The sequence below is a fragment of the Haemaphysalis longicornis genome, unplaced genomic scaffold, assembly GCF_048455015.1.
Source record: "Haemaphysalis longicornis isolate Haplotype H1 unplaced genomic scaffold, Haemaphysalis longicornis Haplotype H1 scaffold_10, whole genome shotgun sequence".
In the NCBI taxonomy this organism is placed as follows: domain Eukaryota; kingdom Metazoa; phylum Arthropoda; class Arachnida; order Ixodida; family Ixodidae; genus Haemaphysalis; species Haemaphysalis longicornis.
In genome coordinates this window covers 39239908-39261615 of record NW_027526204.1, presented here as the reverse complement: position 1 = coordinate 39261615, position 21708 = coordinate 39239908, and the positions used below count along the sequence as shown (strand labels likewise).

Here is a 21708-nt window from a genome sequence, read left to right as displayed (position 1 = left end):
AATTCCGCCCTTAACCTGAAGTAGTCAACTGTGAATATGCGCCTTAATCAAAGGAAGCATCATTATTGGTGAACTTATAATACTTGACCCGTTTTTTGCAGCTACTTCATTTGCTCCGTTTCACTGAAACTGATACGCTTTTTGCAGTTTCCTTGCTAGCGCTCACAGCCAGCGCCGCCTGTCGTATGCATTTAAGTTGGGCGACCAAATAAACAAACGATATTTTATACATCACTACCAATGTGGAACAACGTGAAAGATGAATACATCAAATGCACCCCCACAGAATGTGAATGGATTCCTGTTACAAGAGGTTTTCCGAACGCCGAAATGTTTCAAACTGCATTGGAAATAATATTGAACAATGCTCGGTAGTTTTTGCGCACACTCAAAATTACCATCTATTTCGTGCTTGCGCAAGCATTTTAACCAGTTTTCGACACTACGGCAGGCATACAGAATACGAATGCTAACAGATTTTTTCCCAGGGAGCATAGATGGAAAACATGTTATAATCGAGGCTACCAGCAACTGTGGCTCTGAAAATTTCAATTATAAACGGAGCCTCAGCAAAATTTTTCTGGCCATGTGTGATTTGGCACACGAATGTATATGTGTAGACGGTTGGTGTGGCAATGAGAGTGACGGCGGGGTTTTCGGCAGAAGTGCACTCCAGTATGCCCTGGAATCGAGCCAGCTCATAGTTTCTCAACCCTCGCAATTTCTGGGGGTGACGTTGCACCTTACGCCATCCTTCGGGGCGAGCCTTTTCTCCTAGGGCCTCACCTTATGCGGCCGTATCTGAGACGAGCCCTAAGAGGTGACCAGGAAAGATGTTTACAATTATGTGTTGTACCGTGCTAGGCAGATAATAGAAATTGCTTTGGACTTGTGACAAGCCGCTGGCGAATATTGAGGAGCCGGTTGAAGGCAACAGGCGAAAATGTGAATGGATAAGTGCGTGCATTAGTAGCGCTGCACAAATTTTTAATCACACTTGACTAGGAGGAACCGCGATATTGCCCCCACGATGTGTAGACGTTGACGCCTGGAATGGAGATGTGATAGACGGGGAATGGCGTGAAGAAGGGGAAACTGTTCCCGTGTTTTCAGAGGCACCATAAGTCGAGTTAAACAGACCATGTCGCTTTCCTGAGGTTGTTCGCAGTCGTGTAAAGAAGTATTTCCTGCACCTTAGATAAGTTGAATGGCAATAGGATCAGATCCACCTAAAGAGGCCCCAATACAGCAAATAATTACAGTATGTAACAGCTGTCAAGATCCGGTTGTTTTTATGAACAATGAAACGAGTTTTGTCGCCATCTGCAATCCACCCTTTTAAGCTATTGTGCATATGATTGTGCATGCCATTCTCGCCATTTTACTTTCTACACTGCACGTACGTGTGTTGGTAGCCTATCATGCTCTTTGGTAAGCACGAAAATTGTGACGTTCCACTCATTTCATATTTTCGCATAATGTAGTTCTCAAATCTTGTGACGCCCTCCAACAAGAGACTAGCAACTGTTTCAAAACAAATAAATAAATCAGTGCAAGCAGCTCCTTCTCTAAATTAAAAGGGAATGAAAGTCAAAATGTGCTCACTTTTCACAGTGGTGATAAACTTTCACATCGTGTTTAATTAGGATTTCTTCTATACTGCGCACTGCTTCTTTTTTTCTTTTTTTATACTACAAATGACTACAAAAATTTATGATTGGCTTCAGTCCAATGCGCATAACTTTAGGTTCTTCCTAATTGCTGCTGTGATCATACTACAAATTGTTACAAAAAATTGATGTTTGGCTACAGAGCAATATTGATATTCTTGTGGTTCCGGTTCTTAATTGCTGTTGTGCTTATACTACAAATGTTTACAAAAAAATGATGTTCGGCTTCAGCGGAATGTGCACATTTTTGTGGCTCCTGTTCCTAATTATTGTTGTGATTATACTACAAATAGTTACAAAAAATTGAAGTTTGGCTTCATGGTAATATGAATCTTTTTGTTGTTCCCGTTCCTAGGTGTTGATGTGAACGCCTTACTCATTTTACCTGTGTTTTTGTCAAACTCTTACAGTTGTTTTCTGTATCCAAGATTTATTTTGGTTTATAATAATAAAAAGAACCTGTGAAACGACTGGTTTCATAATTGTGATATGTTCCTCCTTGTACACACTCATGCACCCCTTTATCTAACGACGACAGTCGTTGAATGCGAAGCTTCCGCTGACGGATTCTTTCGTTGTCATGTAAGTTTTCCAAGCCGCATCGCCCTAGTTCAAATAGACCAATCGGACAAACGCCTGCTTCATAACGCGAAGTACCCAGGTTTGATTCCGGCCACTGAAGTGTTTTTTTCTTTCACGTCACGGACGATCATTATTCGTCACTGTCAGAGAAAGTTGGCTTTCTGCAGGGCACATTTGAGTGCAACGGCATCAGTGCGAACACTAAAGCTTGGCTGTAAAAGTTCTATAACAAATGATACAACAAAGGTCTGACATTCTGGCGTTGCCAGCCCTTTATTTATGAGGAGCGACGTTGAGTTCCAATATGTTCAGCAGTTCCAATATGGTAAGCAGCAAAGAAACCATGCGAATAATATAAAGCATATGAAAATTAAGTCGACATACCTCTTTTAAATTAGCCACCTGTTTGTACGGGGGGCCACCGTTACAGTGGGGTTATGCGCCAAGAGCCAGACACAATGATGTGATGACTATGAATGAAGGCGGCTCAATATACTAAAATGAAATAATTTGTTATTTAGTGGTTGCAGTAAGCAGGCATGTTGGTATTGAAGAGTTAGACGCAATCTTGTTTCTACGCAATTTTATTCGGCAGAATCCATCTACAGCATCGTACTCCGAGATATTGAACTGCGAAGTTTAATTGCAGTTCGCATGATTACGCATGGTAGAAAGTGTAGATCAGCGCAAAGCTCCCTCCTTTTGTGACGTGCCTGTTATGCACGGTGTTTAGTTTGACAACGGGGTGGAGGCATAAACAAGAGTCGTAACTGACACCCTTTCAATCTTGGCTGGAATTATCGCAATCTGTAGTAGGCGGAACCGCTATGGAAACACAGAACAAAAGACAGGAGCTTTGCGCCTGTCGTCGAAGTCTAGCAGGCGTAATGATGCGAACGGCAATTAAACTTCGTAGTTCGATATCTCGTAGTACGGATGGGCTAGAAGAATTCTGACAAATGAAACTGCGTAGAAAGACGATTGCCTCTAACTTTTCAATAAAACATTCCTGGTTACTGGAGCCATTGAAAAGTTGTTTTTTAAATTTTAGTTGGTTAAGCCGCCGACATCAATATTAACCATCTAGCTCTGTGTCCCCCTGGGCGCATAACCTCGATGTATAGGTGGTTCTAACTTAAAGCTGAGCGCGCATAATTAAAAAAAAAACTGTCGACTTAATTTTTATCACCCTGTAGACTGACCACATTTAGTATCGAGGTATGTTTCTCGTGATCAACCGACAAAGAGAATGACAGCCTGTGCTGCTAATTCGTTGTACGAGTAAATGTAGTATTCAAACTATTTTTGTGTGCATCCGAACTACATTGCTTGGACAGGTACACTTATGAGTACCATTGCAGTAACTAGGATCAGTCTAATAATAACATGCCGAGGGACATACAATTTCGCGCCTGAAACCAAATGGTGCATCTCTAGTACTATATGTATCGACAATTTGCTTGAGTGCGTTTTCTCTTCCTCGTTTTCATCAATGCTAGTAGGAATACGACTGATAAAGGCTGACATAGTGAGGCAGGGTTTGACAAATAACACAGTGGTTTTTGCATTATCAGTAGGAGCAGCCAGCCAGGTCCTCAACTAAAGCTGGAGGCTCGGGACAGCAAGGTGTAGTAAATGGAGATTTTTGTAAATGGAGGCAAGTGTAGTATATGGAGGCTCAGACGCACAAGTGTAGTAACTTTACTTGATTTTAACACGCAACTGAATCTTCCTGTATCAATGTAAGATGATCACTTGTATCAGCAGGCTGCACGTACTCCCAAATAACAAAAAACGCTGTCGGGAACAAGAAAGGTATTTCGCGTTATCATTCACAGCTTCACACATTGTCCACCGTCGTATGATTTTGAGACAAGACATATCTCTGCGAAAAACGGTATCACAAACACCTGAAAATAAAAATTTCGTTAGGCTGCTGAATCCATTCACGTGGGATCGATCCCGGCCGCGGTGATTGCGTTTCAGATGCAGGCCAAAATGCCCTTGTGTTGAGATTTGAGCGCCTGTTAAAGGTACCCTGATAGCTGCAGCATGCTGAATCCGTTGAGGCTGAAAAGAACGTAACCACTGAATAGTTGAAGGCACTGCGCTGTCTGAAACGGTTTTATAAAATCGCCATTCACTTACGCCCCTGTGCGTTCCTTGCCCATCAGGCTGTCGATAATTTTGAAGTACCGCCGGGAAATTTTGGCGACGTCCTCTCTTTCTTTGCCATACTTTTTGCGCGGCTTCCTGCGTGTTTTTAAACCGCCGCCAGCTCTTTTTCGTGTAGTGAAACCTTTTTGCTGCATCCTCCCCTCGAAACATGGTGCAACGCCATGACGTGGGCAATGCTCACCTAATATTCCCAATTCTGCTCCAAACAAATTCCACCTGTTGTCCTTCATTTGTGTGTCTTTAAGTCGGTTGCCCGCCATCATAAAAAATCAGTGCGGCCTCACTAATGTACAATTTCCTTAGCGTGAACTTCGGCAAGCTTGCTCCGCCGCAGACGACGACACTGATTTCTTGCGGGAAATGTGCTTTCATTCAACCGGCTCCAGGATTTGGCTTAAAGTTTCTCTATGGAAATAATGTACTCATTTTTCGGCACATTTAGCCCTAAAATTAAGGTTTTCTGATTGGCTGGTTTACCGCGGGGTGTGGTCAGGTAGCGTTGATGGAACGGAAACGTAGAGCTCGGCTTCCCGTCACCGTCGCTCAGTCTTCGGCTCGAAATCGCCCGAGAAATCTTCGCCCATGGGGGAAGCGGGCGACGCTTACGGTGACGTGACGGGGTGAAAAACGACTGTGTGGAGGTGCACTAAGCCTGAACTAAGGAACAGTGCCGTCACTTGCCGCAGGGTGCCAATCGGGGGGCAATTTTAAGCGGTGTGAATGGAAAGAGGCGTTTGATGCCACACATGTGTTAGTCTGCGGACGGGACCAAACCAATCGCGAGATAATACAGGCACATACATTACCTGTTAGAACAATGTGAGTGAGCCCACCCACGATCGCTTTTACAAAAAAGGTGCTTTTGTCAGAAGCGCGCATGCGCGATATATCGTTTGGTGTGGAGTGGACTGTGCTTGCAATGTAATGGTACAATGGTAATCTTTAATGGTATCATTCTACTATTAACCTGTGCAGGGTTTATTTCTTAGCTAAAATTTTGCTAGCGCACAGTGTACATTATCCTTCGTCTTCGTCGCTACAGAAACGTATTCAAGTATTGAGTTAGCGGAACAGAAGAAGGGGTGTGCTCGCCCCTAAAAATGTACTGCATGAAGCCTCCTCCACGACCAACGCCGCGAGCCCAAAGGACTTGCTACTTGCTTTCTTAGGCGGGATTTTGATGATCGCGAAAAAAACTTTAGCCTTTATGAACCAGGTGGCTGATGTTCGTTTCTGATACGGTGCAACATTGAACCAGGCCCCATTTGGTAACTCAAGCAAGATTACTTCTGGAACTGGGATATCCTGCTTGTCGGAACTATGCCTCCAGGTCTTGGTAGAAATGTTTCCAGCCACTAGCGTCACGTTCGAGCCTTCAACTGTAAAAGGCAGGCTGGATACGGAGTTGGCTGCACTGACCAGTACTGACGTGCTCAAGCTAAAACGTTTTGATTGGTTTTAGGGTTTAGCGCACCGACAAAACTCAAGCGAGGAGGCACGCCGTAGTGTAGGGATCCGGAATAATTTTGACCCCCTGGGGATCTTTAACATGCGCCGAAATCTCGTATATACTATAGGCGTTCACGCTAAAAGCAATGCAGCCCCGGCTTGTTCGGCTATAGTGGTGCGGAGTGACGATTTTAGGTCGGGTAGGATGTACATTGCCGTTGTTTGTCACTGATACATTTTTTCGCAGCATTCAGTCCTCAACTATTTATATGAGGAAATATAAAACGAGACTCCCCAAGATAAAAAGAGCAGCCAGAAGCATGTACGCTTAAGGATGGCGCCAACGGAAAGTGTTTTCACTAACATGCATCTTCACTTCGTTATTTCTGCGTATCCAGTAGGCCTTTATTCTCATTTTATTATATGATCTCCCTTTTTAATGGATTATGTGTGCGCAAGGCGCCAAAGAAATTGTTTTTCTTCCTATATTCGCCGGTTGGTACCTGTGCTAACCCGCAGTAGTGTATGTAACAGTACTCTACCTGTTTTTTATTTACAGTTGCTTAATCCATTAAAAAGAGAGATAAATATAACGAGCGGAACACACACTCAGCTGCTCGTTACAGTCCTTGGCGCGTCATGATGTCCTCCGAGTTAAGTGAGGCGCGGGAAAAACATACGAACAGCGTTCGAGCATACACTCAGAGGAGAATGGACTTGCAGGCGATAGACCTGAACGACGCACGGGCCTCCCTCTTTGAAGGCGAAACCCCGTCCCTATTCTCCAATTCCGCACAGGTGACATTCGGTAGAATAAAAGGAAGATTTTTTCGGCTCTCAATAGGAGGGATACTGTCGCGGTTTCTTAACAATAACATGAGAATTGAGATGGAATGCGTGTGATGTATATTTACCACAAGATCACCAGTCTTGTTAATGCGTTGCCATTTTTTGTTCTACAAGCGGAGTTACTGCTGTAATTATTCTCTCATTTATACCCAGTGCTTCTTAAAAGCTAGGCATAATTACAAAAAAGAATTCCCTGTTAGGTACGTTCTTATAGGAAGCATAGCTAGTATCTTCTTATGTCCCTTCGTTGCACTTAGTGTGTTTTTGTTTGAATCATAACCACCAAAGTTACAGTGCGAGGAACAATGAGGTGATGCCAGTTTACGTGGCTTATTTTTCAGCACGGACACCCTCCAAGATGGCGAAGACCCAGCAAAAGGAATAACGATTAAAGAAGAAAAAAGCGCATCAACCAAGGCAAGAAAAAATGTAGTGTTTGACATGTGTTCAAAACCGACAATATGGTGCTAATGTATGGTCAGAACTATCTGCTTCATTGTGTCGTAAAGGAATTTATTTGGCGTTCAATAAATAGGGTACTAGTGGCTTTCACTGGGTTCCTTCTTAATCTGGTGGTCCAAACCATAGAGATTTAGTTATTTTGCGTCCAGACCGTTTGGGAGTCTAATGCCTTGTTGGCACATAAAAAATCCCTCACTCTGACCAATACCAAAATCATGCTCCAGCATTATCGAGGGAGCAGTCAAAACACATTTTCCGCGTTATCGAATGTGGTGTCACACTCCCATATCCAACAGCGGAGGAGTCGGGTCAACATTGATGAAGGTTTCTTAAGATCTTGGTAGTACTTGTGGTGAAAACAAAAGCCTTTATTGGAAAAGAATGCGTTATCGCCAGCACCTGTGGAGTATTCAAGTTGGTTCATGGAGATAAATTTCAAATGTGCTGCTTCTAATGTGGAACTAAGTTCTTCACCTACTGATTACAGATGTACCCGTTATTGTTCATTGACTTGAGTGGGTACGTGAGGTGAAAGAAGGAGGTGAGTTTGCTGGTGGTTACTTAACCAGCTCCCCCTGAAATAAAAAGCGCAAAACCAGCATTGCTCAGTCCAATTAAAAATAGCCTTTTATCACCGTCAACGATGGTGAAAGAAAATAACATCACTCTTCAGCTTACACGTCAGGATTATGAGAAATATATCAATTGCCGTGAATGCTTTCGAGCCGAAATTACATTCTTCGCATTCCAATATAAGCTCATATTTTGGGCTGAACGAGGAATATTTTGCTCAGGTTACGCTGGTCTGATGCGCTCAAAATATTTCCATTTCAATAAACTGATACAACACTGCGTGACTAAACAAACAGCATTTCCTCTGAATTTCTGGATCCAACTTGGGATTTGTAAGAGGACACATACTTCTCGGGCTTTGCAGGGTACTGTGGAGGTGGTGTGGACGACTGCAAAGATGTGCGGCGCATGTCTTTGGCCAGGAGTGCTGTGCCTTGCTGCAAGCGCTATAGTCACTTCTTGGCAGCTTGTTTGGATCAAACAGTGGACGGACTCCAGCAGTCCTGGGAGTGACCAGAGCCCGTTGGACTCGATTTGGATTTACGGACTCGCTGGCCTTTGTCTCGGCGCTGGTAAGCGTTTTCTTCCAGAATGACTCCACAGCGCATTGTATTCTGGGAAATATCAGAGTGTGGATATTTTAACATATCGCTGTGTTTGTGTTCAACTCTTTCATGATACAAAGACTTTGAGGTGTGCGATATGCAACACAACAAATGCGTTAAACAAATTATTTTATCCCTTTGTAAGTGCCTAGCGAAGACGATACTGTGTTTCACAAGAGTGAGTCATATATTTTTGTTAGTTTTGCAAGTACCAATAAGTCACCGGCGAAACAACCGAGCACGGCGGCGGTCAGACCAGTGACTCAGCAGAAGGTGCTAAGGTTCCGTAAAGCCGGACCGCCAGCCATTGGAATATGAACCTGGCAACATTTAAAACGAGAACTTTATCATGCAAGGCGAGTCTAGAGGTTTTGCTCGAAGAATTAGAGGGCATTAAAAGGGACATAATTGGGATTAGGGAGGTTAGCAGGACAACTGAAGCCTTTTCAGTGCTGAAAATTAAACACGTCCTAGGTCACCGTGATTTGGTGGACAGAAGAGAACTGGGAGTGGCATTTTTAGTCGATAACAGTTTAGCTGGAAACGTAGACGAATACTATCTCATTAACGAAAGGGCAGGTGGTCTTGTAAATAGGCCTAATAAGACGCAGGATTTCAAGGTGGTACAAGGCTACGCGCCTACATCCAGGCATGACGACAAGCTAGTTTAACGCTTCTATGAAGATGTGGATCGGCAATGGCTAAAGTAAAATCACAGTATACTGTAGTTATGGTACCCTTCAATGCTAAAGTAGGCAAGAAGCAGGCTGGAGACAAGCAGTTGGGAGCTATGGTGTGGATTGTAGAAATAACAGAGGGGACTTATTAGTAGAGTTCGTAGATCGGAAACGTCTACGCATCATTGATACCTTCTTCTGCAAATGGGAGAACCGGGAGTGGATGTGGGGGAGCCGAAATGGGGAGCATAAATTTAAATATACTACATGCAATGCGATAACCCTGGCATCGTCCTGGATGTCGCAGTGGTCGGAAGAGTGGGGTATAGTGACCACCGTCTGGTAAGATTTCGAATTAGGCTAGATTTGAGGAGGGACCGTACCAAGCTAGTACGAAAGAAGCCGATCAATGAGTGAACAGTAAGACGGAAAGTTGAAGAGGATCCCGCTACGGAACCGATATTCATATTTAACCGAGGAAGCAGAGTTTACTACGGCACAGGAAGACTGCGACAATCTTGCACACATATAACGGAGTGCGCAGTAGAAGACGGAGGCGCGATCGCTGGACAGGATACTGGTAAACTATCCCAGGAGACGAAAGATATATTTAGGAAAAGGCAAAGCATGACAATATCCCTCCCGTCTGACAAAATAGTACTAGCGGAGCTCTCGAAGTTAATCAATAGGCGTAAGACAGCTGATATATGAAAGTACAATATGGAAATGATTGAGCAAGCTGTAAAAATGGAAGAAACCTGAAAGCAGTCAAGAGGTGTGTAGGAATGGGGAAAAAATTGGATGTATCCACTTCGACAGCAATGCCATGTCATCACAAATAGGGATAAAATATTTATAGTAGCCGAACTGTTGTGTAGAGAGTTGTACAGTAGCCGCCACATCCACGAAAATACCTCACAAGGGAGTAGTTCAGAGGAACTAGACATCCGACTAAGCAGTAATGACAGAAGAAGTAATGAAAACCTTAAAAGAAATGAAAAGAGGCAAAGCACCTGGTGAGGATCAGATAACAGCAGACCTCTTGAAGGCTGCGGAGAAATTGTACTTGAAAAACTGGCTAACCTGTATACGCAATGCCTAATGACCGCGAGTGTACCGGAATCTTGGAAAGACGCGGACATCATCCTAATCTATGAGAAAGGTGACATGAAGGACCTGAAAAATTACAGACCGATCACCTTACCGTGAGTCGTTCAGAAGCTATTAACCAAGGTAATCGCCCCAGAACTTCTGCCACCTTTGAGTTAGACATCCTAATGATGACAGAGGGTTTGGTAAACGCTATTCAACAATTTACCATACTCAGAGGATGAATCAGGTGATAGAGAAACGGGCAGAGTATACTCAACCCCTTTATATGCCCTTCGTAAATTATGAGAAAGCATTTTACTCTGTAGAAACCAGAGCAGTTATTCAGGCATTGAGGAATCATGGTGCAGACGAGCATTACGCAAAAATACTGGAGAATATTTACAATGGGTCCACACCTGGCAACGTCCTGCACAACGAGAGCAGTAAAATGCTGATAAGGAAGGCCGTCAGAAAAAGAGCCACCATCAGCCAAATGTTATTCACAGCATGTTTACAATAGGTAATTAGAATGTTGGACACGGAACAGGTGGTCGTAAGGATTAATGGAGAATACCTCAGTAGCCTCCGATTTGCAGAGGATTTTGACTCGTTAATTAACTCGTGGGACGAATTTTAAGCATGATTGCTGCTTGCCGCATGGACAAGCAGGGTAGAATCTTGCGCCGGAAAATTAATAAGTAGGACACTAAACTGATGCTTAATAACCTCGGGAGTGCAGAGCGGTTTGAGATAGGTGGCACTGGAAGTGGTAAGCGAATATATCTGCTTAGGGCAAATAGTGACATCTGATCCCAACATGCGGCAGAGATAATGAGAAGGAAAAAAATGGGGTGCAGTGCATTTGCCCGGCGTTCTCAGACAATGAAAGGCAGCCGATCATTAACCCTGACGAAGAAAGCGTATGACAGCTGCAGCTTACTGGTACTCACTTAGGGGGCAGAAACTGCGAGGATCACTAAAATGCGTCAACCTAAATCGAGGACGACTCAGACAGCATTGGAACGTATGTTGATATGTGTAACGTTAAGTGACAGGAAGAGAGCGTAGCGGGTCATAGAACAAACGCGTGTTAACAAAATATTATAAGCAATGAAGAAGAAGAAATTTGTGTGGGCAGGCGATGTAATGCGAAGACAAGGTAGGTGGTTAGTCATTAGGGAAACAGAGTGGATGCCGTGGGAAGACAGACGTAGGAGAGGGTGGCAGAAGGTTAGGTGAGGCAGATGAGTTCAAGTGGTTTGCAGGGATAAACTGGTCGCAGTTAGCAAACGAGCGGGATAATTGGCGATTCATAGGAAAGGCCTTTGCTTACAGTGGGCGTACGTAGGGTGGTGATGATGATGAATAATGAATAACGGGACTCCAATAAAATTGTACTAAAACGCGGGGTATACAGCACTGCCTGAAAGGCCTATACCATCACGTCTTTGATAAAGGCAAGCTCAATAAAGAACTACATAAACCTAACACACGAAATTGCGAAGAAAATGAACCATTAGTATTTAAATATTTCTATGAACGCTCCAGGATAACTCTCATGCTCCCTGGTTGCTTCAGATGTGTGTTTATTACAAATATTTATTACAAATAATACAAATATTACAAATAATATTACAAATGAATTCTCTCACAACTGAGGAGCTGTTCTTTTAACCAATTTTTTTAAACGGCAGGTAAGCGTGTCGTGGTTGCTCGTTAAAAGCCCACAAATATGCCGGGAATCTAAGAAGGAGCTCACCGTAAAAGAAAGCACAGTTGGGAGCATAAAAACATCCTCAGAATGTCATGTTTATTTATCTATATTTTTATTTATTTATTTATGTTATTTGTTTGTTTATCAATTATTTATTAATGAATTATAAATAAATATGTTATTATAATTGAATAATATATAATAATTAATAATTATTTAATTAATATCTATTTATTTATTTATATATTTATTTATTTATTTATACTGCAGCCTAATTCCATGCCTAGGCAAGATAGGCATTGCGAGATGTCAGTAAAATTGTGAAGAACACCATTTTGTCCAAACAAATAAAGGGTCAAAACATGCTACACTTGTACGACGGGGACAGTTATTGTAAAAAAGAACTAGCAATGCAGACTTCATCAAAACTGAATAATGTAATTAAAACTTCAAAGCTTATAAACCACAAAGCACGAACCAAACACTACAACTACAAACCACCCAAAAACAGTAAAATACACACTATCAAATGTAGAACATAATATGACTACGAACAATGCACACTAACACAACTGCTTTTTCTAAGGCTCGCAAAACAAGCATGCCGATTCCTTTACAAAATATTTGGCATTTACCGCTATTGGACCGAATGAAGCCAGTCGCTCACTGTTCTGTTAAAAAAACTGTATTTGTAGGAATGAATTTTTAGAGAAGCAGGGTTGAGGGAATGTTTACCTTTGTTCTGTGCCTAATTGTAGTATGGGTTTGAACAAGATTTGACTTTTTCTGACCAATTTTACCGATAGAGACTTGAAAAGCAAGAGAAGTCGGTTTATTTTCCTGTGTGCTTCTTATGTCGCAATTGTATTATTCGTCGTAATGGATGATAGAGAATCTGTTCGTTTAGTATTTACAGAAAATCAATCTCACGGCCTTTTTATGTATACATTCAAGGTTAGTATATCTTTCTAAACATGAGGCTCCCGCAGTGGCGACGCATATTCTAAGTTGGACCTCACACACGCGTTGTAAGGAAAAAGCCGACCACTTGTAGGAGGAGGAATACACGTCCCTATAAAGCAGTTCGCCCTGGGGAAGAGTCCTTATTCCAGGACCCCTTGAGACCATTCGGCTTCTTGAGCCCTCTTCACCAGCCAAAGCTGGTCGTCAGGGTCCGAGCTGGACAGTGCTCTCTCCCAGTGCTCAGGGGAGGGCAAGGGTAGGGGGGGGGGCAGGTTGGGGTTCTTATCGCAGCCCCACACAGTATGATTAAGCGTGCCCGGAGCCACACAGAAGCGGCATTCCGAGGAGTAGACGGTGGGGGCCATAATGTGGGCCCTGGTTGGGTGGGGAAAGGTGTTGGTTTGTATGCCTCGAAGGTGGTGTTCTTGTTCTTTTGTGAGGTTTTTGTGTGGAGGGGGTACATTGTTCACTGCAGGCGGTAGTTCTGCGTGATTTCTGTGTACGACAAGACGGGACAGACACGCCACTGCTCGCCGAACTCCTCACTAGCCCGGTGTGTCAGATCACGGGCATGCTGATGGGTAGCTTCGTTGCCGCGCACGTCGGCATGGGCGAGAGCCCAAATAATCTTTTCACGGTGTTGTGGAGGATGCTGCAGCAGAATCTGTGTGGCGGGGGCTGAGACAAAGCCACTGGAGAAAGTTCTGCATGCTTATTGGCAGTTCGTAATAATGATCTCTGCAGGGGTTTGAGCAATTGCTAGGGATATGGCCACTTGTTCTGCATGTAGTGCATGGGTGGTAGGAATTGATTCACTTTTGAGGAGGGCTTGAGCTGTAGTCACAACAGCGGTCATAGCTCTGCGGGCATTTATATTCTTAAGTGTCCTCTTTAGAAACCATAACTTTTGCGAGGCTGACACGCATTTATCTCAAATATGACCCCCAAATTGATTAGTGGGAAGTGTTACCCCTTGCTATGTACAGTATTCAACCTCTTGAGTAGTGCTGTCCTTGTGTTAGCAACTGAAAACGGTCGGACATGCGAAGGGCAGTATTTATTTATTTATTTATTTATTAGTACCTCAAAGGCCCCCGGGGGGTAATACATATTAAGTGCCCTGCTTCAGTTTACACACCCGTCTTGAATCGCTGCCACAGTTGCTTGTAAAGAAGCGTGGTCATTTTCAGTCCACATTGCTTTAAAGATGGCATAAATTATCAACAATCTGATTAAACAACGCCTGGTATGACATCTGTAAATCTTTTATATAAATAAAACAAGGGTCCTAGAACGCTGCCCTCGGGAAGCATAGCGGTGAGAGGAAGCAAAATGGAAACAAAAACGTTTACACTTGTACAAACTGGTATGTGTTATTACGTTACGCATAAATCGAATAATTACACATGAAAAAGCCCATGTTCTCCAACTTGCAGAAAACTTTACCATACGCTACCTTGTCGAATTCCTTTCACAAAATGTATGAACAAAACACCCACGTGACCAGTCCTATCAAGAACACTAAAAAATCGTGTATTCTTGACATTAGCGGTTTTAAAAGCTAAAATCAAAACAGGGGCTGGTATTTGGATAACAACACTTTGCTGGACAATAAACGAAAATTGCGGATCCATTTAGTAATGACTTGCTGTAACATCTTGCAGCATTGGCTTATGATCGTAACCGTTCGGTAGTTGCAACGCAGAGTGCGTCTGCCCTTTTTATGTGTAAGACGTACACTTGGCTGACGCGAGTCATCCGAAACCTTCCCCGTTGCTCCTGATAAAAATAAATAGATCCGTTAAACCCTAACAGAGTTGTTCGGCATGTAGGTTCAAAAATTTGTTTGGGTGGCCTTCCGTCCCAGAAGCTTTACGCATAGTATAAATATTTAAAACCATCGCCACTACACCTTCACGCGTTACTCAAATGACCTGTGGGATGTCCGATGCGCTGGTACGGTGCTCAAATTCTTCACGTTTAGAAATTACACTTGGAAATTACCGGTTCAATTTTTACGCTAAGCTATAAGCATCGGTCGAAACGACCCCTTAAAATTTCAATTTTGACGCTTCACTTTTAGTGCTCCCCAAACAGCGCCAGTTTTAGGAAATTTCATTTTCATAAATTTTGAAAAGTGCTGTTCACAAAGCTTCCGTAACGTTTGTTAACAAGGTGCTCAGAAGGAGTTTAAGCTGTTCAGATTCAGTTTCACGTTTCTTCCTCGATTTTTTTTTCTTTTGCGTTTGTCTTGGATTGCTTTTCTGGCAATCCACGGGTTTTTGATACAATGGAGGATTGTTTTTATTGATATGAAGGTTTTTTCACAGTGGTGAATCACATTAAGAAAAGCTCCAGTCATGTCTCCACATTACTTATAAGAACGGAAACGTCAGCATCCTACTAATCAATTAGAGCCACATCAGGAGGTCCAACAGAATTATTTTTAACTTTTATTACAGGGGTATTGTTCCTCCCATCAGTATTATTATCCCTGGAGTGAAAAATACCTCGAGAACTGAAGTACCCGGCAGACAAAGCATACAATCCAATGTATTGTCTTGCTTTGTGGAAAAGTCGTAATAAGCTTCTTCCGTTGATAAAAGGCTAATTATAATGACCGTTTACTCTAACATTTCATTTCTGAAATCTTTGCTCGTGGTCCTACAATTGGTTTTAGTACAACACACCAGTATCTGGAGGGTGATAAGCAGAGGCAAGAACAAAAGTAATATTGAAAAGCGGAAAAACCCCCCAAAAAGTTTTATGGTTATCAATTTCCCCAATAACTTGTACGTCAACAGCGACTCGTGCTACCACAGGTACGCCACCAGCAAGTGAGCCTCTATTCCGTCTGTACAACTTACCTGCGGGCGACACATCTTCTTCATACCGGGTATGCTCACCTAGCAGTGTTTCTCTGACTGGATGATACAGAAGCAACAAATCCTGGAGCAAATCTTATTTCTTAATAATGCTCCCAGAATTTAAAGAGCAGAAACGTAGCTTTAGTAACAAGCTAGAAAGAACCACTTGCAAACTTCGGCCTATAGACATTGCTTTTAGCCCTCTCTCACGTGCCTGAGAGACATCATCTCACGCGTAACACTGTTTTAAACCTAAAGACTAACGTGTACCAAAGACACCTTTTTTCCGAGGTGTTGTCAGCCGTACTGCTGTCTCGGAGTAGTTTGCGCTTTCTGAGGGTGTCTGCGCTGTAGTGATTATAAATAGAAGTTCCTGTCATTTCAGTTTTTTCTATTTGCTCCCGACAGATTGCGTTTTGCTATAATATTGAAAATAGCGAATAAATAGATGATTTGCCTTTGGCCTAACAAACCTGTGAATTGCACTAACCGGCAAGCACGAGACGCCCAGTTAGTTTAGTAACAGCCCTTTAATAACGGCAGTTCGGTGTCCTGTTTCCGGTTCTTCAGATAGGTCAGGGACGCCTAATACACTCAAATTTGACGTGCACTTTCTATCATATAAATCAACAAGGCCTCAAAATGAAGACATGTTTTTGCCTAATGATGAACTAATGCCTTCGCAGAAGAACTCATCGGAGAGGGGGTTCAAACTATTTCAATGTTGCATATTTTTAAGCCACCACAAGGCACTACAGTTCAGTACAGTTTTAAAAGAACTGGCTATCAAAATACTAATATTATTAAGGAATTTTTTTTTCTCTGTCTTTGTCGGGCTATGTCATATTTCTGACCACGTATTCCTCGTGCCGGTTATAAACCAGAATACCTTCTTAGTTTTTATTCTGAATAGCAATTATTCAAATTTGTGCCGCCTTCTTTCAAACCGCAGTGGGTACTCGGCTTGCTGGAAACGTGATCCTGGCATTTGCGATAAACCGTCTCTCCCGAGTTCTGCACCACGAAATGTTGGAACACGTCTTGTATAGTCCGGTTTCCTTCTTCGACTGCACCCCTCGTGGCCGCATACTGAACAGGTTCACGGCGGATCTGAGCGACATCGACATCCGCATGGCCAGCTTGGGCCACCAAACAATACAGCACATCTTCTTGACGCTGTCCCGGCTAGCTGTTATTGGCACCGAGAGCTTGGCCGTGGTTGGCATCGGTATTCTTGTGTTCCTCATTTCCGTCGTTGGCACGGTACGCATACTTATAAAGTTGTTCGTGTTCTCTTACTTGTCAGCACAAAATAGCCTGACAGTTGAGACTGGCAAAGATAATTATGGGTAATAATAGTCTACTCGATGCCTCTCCCAGACGCCAAATGGGTTCAGCGTTCGCATTCTGTGTAGTGGAGTAAACTAGAGCGTTTTGTATACCATGACACTCTGAAACTGTATGATAACCCACTGCGTAAAAGCCTCCATGATGAACACCCCCTCGAAAGTTTTGTACAGTTTGTGCATTGTGATTATAGAACGATTAGGGTTACTCATGTTTCGCGATCCCCTTCAAAGTTAAAGTAGAGGGTTCCAGTAGTGTCAGTAGATATAGTTTCAGAGTATCGGCCCTCTTCTCTACTATTGTTCCGTGCCGCCACCATAATTAGTGGTCAGTTCGCTTCACGTGACATTTGTTTACACACTGATGGTTCACAGGTGCCGCCATTTTGTTTTTTATGAGTTTTATTCGGTAAATCGTGGTAGACTTAGTGGTCCTCTATGCTCTGCGACTGCGCATGACTGACGTTGTTCCGATCGCCAATCGAAAATAACACATGTAGCAGCATTTCAGCAGCAGAAGTGTGTCCAAAGATGCCCTTTTGCTGCCTCTTCGGTAGTGTTGGTAACAAACAACCCGGTTGAAGTTGAAGGGACACTGAAGTGATTTTTAAACGTAGCGGTATTACTTCCGCAAATTGTAGTCCGGAGTCCTAAAGTCATGTTTCGACCACTCTGGTTGCGTTTACGGAAATTTATTTAGTAGAAAAATAAGTTTTAAAATTATGTCCACCTCTCTCAATGCTCGGCCATTTTATGTGCCGTTTTCGTGTTACGTCAGGAAAAAATTACTAGGCTTGACTGCGGTACTGCACTGCTCGGCGCAGCTTTTGGTCCGCCGGCCGCCGACGGGGGGTGGCAGTTCATTCACTTAGTCGAAACCAAGCCACGATACGTTTGGAAATGCAAGAATGTGTGTTTATTTACTTTGGTAGTTTCTAAACTGTATCAAGCTCGAAATCCAGGTCGCTCCACGTAAACGCTGGACAAGCGCAGATGCGACGCTTCGCTGATTGGCACACTAGTAGGAAAATCTAAGGGGAATTAAAGCGAAAGAATAGCCAGCGAAGGTATTATAGGTACTACGGAAATAAAATCAGCTGAAACATTTACCATACAGCGTAAAACGAGGCTGCAGAAAGAACTTTTTTGCACTGGGTGAGCAAGCACAGCGTTTAGCAGCACGACCACATATCTGCGAACGCTTTTTTGTCTAAGAAATGCAATTGCTATACGTGAGATAGTGTGGAAAGTTTGGGGACGGTTACCGCACAACCGCTATACAACAAATAGTCATGTATGCCACTTGAAATGCTCAAAAAACAAAAATGTAAACTGCTTATACATCATATCCCTTATATTTGCAACAACGGCAGCACTGGCGCGTGGCCCACTGGTTTGGAGTGATACGTATGTTATTTTGCCATCCGCGCTTTTGATTCCTTCAGGGTACAATTCTTTTTTTTTATGTTGATCTCTGCCTTTTCGGCCGATGTTTTCTATACCGAATTCACAAATTTTAGACCGTAACGTTCATTGCTCCGCGAGTGCGTTCACAAAACCCCCGCAGACTGACACTGTTGCCATAGCGAGTTCTCGTAAGCGTGCTGTTACCACACGTACCAACTGGTTGCGGACAGTGGGCACAGGCAAGAATCAGCAAACCCTTGGACTGGTGCGAACGCTTTTTACAACACAGGCATGAGTGAGCCAAGGTCCAAAGATGTGGGAAAAGCGCATGGCATTTGAGCGTCTGCGGTGACGCGGAGGATGTTCATCCACTGCGTAGGCCTCGGCTAGTGGTTGCTATGATTCCAAGCTATCCTGGTAGGCTTATCTGAAGTATTTTACTGCCACCAACACGAGAGAAGCGTGGTGTGGCGAATATTGAGATATCGCGAATGCCCATCCCACGATAACGTCTGGAGCCAAGCATGTTGTTTCACATTACCGAACTTAATTACCCGGTGTCACTTAATTACCTCTACCCGGTGTCACTGCGGTTAGTTGCAACGGCGTCGGCAAACCGCGCATGGTTGTTTTTCTTCTTTAAGGCTTTATAAAATGCATACGCCTTCTTGCCCGGATAAACGATGAAAATTGTGCTCATTTGAGCCAGACAACGCAGCGCAAGCAAAAACGGGAGCTTGACAAATTCACTTCAGTGTCCCCTTAAGAAGTACTGGCATGAAAGTTTTGTGCTAAGTTTTTTTCACTGCTATGGATACCCACCAGACCACTAATCATAGAACGGCACATTAGATGGTCGATAGCAGCGTAAATAATCACTTAGAGCATCGTTTATCCGTGTCAGTTTCGGTATCGGACGAACGAGCACGGCTTGCATGGGAGGAGGGCGCTCATAACCTCACCGTTCTCGTCGCACCAATGGTGGTGTGGACGTGTGTGCACCAAGACGAGGTGTGTTCTCCACCCTACGGTATAAGAATATGGTCTTCGTCATCTCCATGCTCCGGGCAGTATGACACCAGTCCCGAAACTGTGACGCGATACCCATGGTGAAACAGCGCGTGCCAACCTCAGCCAGCGCGTTGGCCACGTCACGGGAGCCCTCACGCCGGCAGTTTGGGGCCAGGAGCAGCACATGGCATCATTCGGATGGCTATTGCAAAACGGTATCCGGTATGAGGTTTCTCAAGTTCGCAAGCAATAAAATGGATTTAAAATATGTTATACTGATTTGTTAATGTTAAAACTTGCTGTGAAATATCGCCATATGTAAGGAAGCCTTTCACATTGTTGTCACAGCTTTCTAATTTTGGTGTCAGTGTCAGAAGCGGTAGTCTCGCAACACTGTTAAGCACCAAAAATATCCGCCGTTGCTGAATTGCATGCCTCAATGGCGGCACCCTTATAATTTATCAATAACACTTGGTTCGACTGTATACAGGCTCATTCACCAGAGAATACACTCTGCTCATTTAAAGGATCATAGAGATGCATACGGGAGGTTGTGCGAATACGGGAGGTTGTGCGGTGAGCTGTACAGAAAGCCGCGGATGTCCAGGTAGACAAGATGGTCGCTGAAGGTCACGCGACGTTGGCAAACATACGTTGTTTTCATAATCCGCCTGTTGTGTGCCAGGAGTGTATTAAAGTAGGCATTGGTTGAAGAAAGTAATATAGCTGCTGCAACAATTACTTGTTAGTACAGGCTGTGTCAGCGTCCTCTCTTGCTGTCCGGTTCTGGAAAAACGTATAGCTTAATTTGAACAATCTCTGAAAACTCATTCTAATTCTTTTGATTTTGCCAAACTGCACCACCCTAACAGATTTTATTACGTTTTTGTGTTGATAATAATGTCTTGTATAATTCTTCCCCCTTTTTACATCACTCCTTTCAGGTAGTGCTGACCCACGCCGTGAACGTGATGCGGTTTATCAGGAGCTCCCAATTTTCACGCGTCCTGCACCATACGACCGAGACGGTTGAATCGCTCACCACCATACGGGTGTTCGGTATGACGGAGCGCTTCTATGGCCGTTTCTGCCGCCTAGCTGACGAGGCTCTTCGGGCCTCTCTGGCGTCGGTGACGTGCCAGCGCCTGACACGAACGTTTACCATGAGCTGCGGCCAGACAGTGGTATTCGCCACACTGGTCTTCACTGTGGTAGTCAGTGGGGGCGCTGACGAGAGAAACGGGGTGTGTCAATCCAGCAGCATCGGACTGGCGCTCAGCTCCTCCCTGGAGGTAGGTAACGGAGCTTCCATAATCTTGAACCTGGCAATCTCTGGAAAAAGTGCATGCCTAAATGAAAAAAATTGGTCAGACGTTGTTGTGCTGGTCGTTACTTAGACTGCTCAGCTGGCCATGGTCAAAGGTGAGCTCAGTTGGCAACATTGCACGTAACTGCGCCAGACTCGATCAAGACGTGTGAAGCCGAAACCTTCAAGCAAGTGTACATGAAAACATTCACCGGCATTTCCCCGAAGGGGAGCATGGGGAAGTGCGAATGCACGGGTGATATCAACCGTGGCTTAATTTCACGGGTTGATAGAAATTTTGTTTCGAGATCGTTCATGAATATATTAGCGTAGTTGGGTGCCATTCGAGTAGCCATCGCAGTGCCGTTATTTTGTAGGTAATACTGATTGTGAAATTAAAATCTATTTAATTCCACACTAGCCTGGTCAAAGTTTCAATGACTTGTGCGCTTGGTGCCTCGTGATCCCGATGTATGCTATAGGATTCAACCAGGGCTTCAATCCCATCTCGGTGAGGTATATTTGTGTACAGAGAAGTTACATCTATAGTTACAAGGAAGGCGCCATCAGGGATTTTTATGTTGTTAATTTCCCGTAGGAAGTGGTTAGTATCACGAAGATATGCCGAATGGGTAGCGAAGGAACTCTTCTTGGCCAATCGCCCTAAGCGGGTATGTGGTGGGGTCGCTTTCGCACTTAAAAACTCTTCTTGGCCAATCGCCCTAAGTGGGTATGTGGTGGGGACGGACGGACGGCGGTGGACGCGTGATTCAGGGTCGCTTAAGAAGTGCATTCGCACATAAAACCGAAAAGGCAGTGTATCCACACTTTGCATTGCCACGGCTGCCATTGCCGTGAAGAACGTCTTCCCCTTGGTTAAGCAGTACGACCAAGGTTCTCTGATTCGATACCGGTATGTGTCTCTTTCCGCTGGTTAAGTCGTCTCAGGCGTTATCG

General features: G+C 43.8%; 1 protein-coding gene across 1 annotated transcript in view; it reads left to right on the top strand.

Moving 5' to 3' along the window:
* LOC144159793 (ATP-binding cassette sub-family C member 2-like) overlaps positions 1-21708 on the top strand; it is a 148667-nt gene that overhangs the window by 84745 nt on the left and 42214 nt on the right. Inside the window, exons 18-21 of the mRNA XM_077691477.1 lie at positions 7070-7145; positions 8128-8335; positions 16634-16944; positions 20390-20737. Of these exons, the coding sequence (XP_077547603.1) occupies positions 7070-7145; positions 8128-8335; positions 16634-16944; positions 20390-20737 (943 nt within the window). The remainder of the gene's footprint in view (positions 1-7069; positions 7146-8127; positions 8336-16633; positions 16945-20389; positions 20738-21708) is intronic.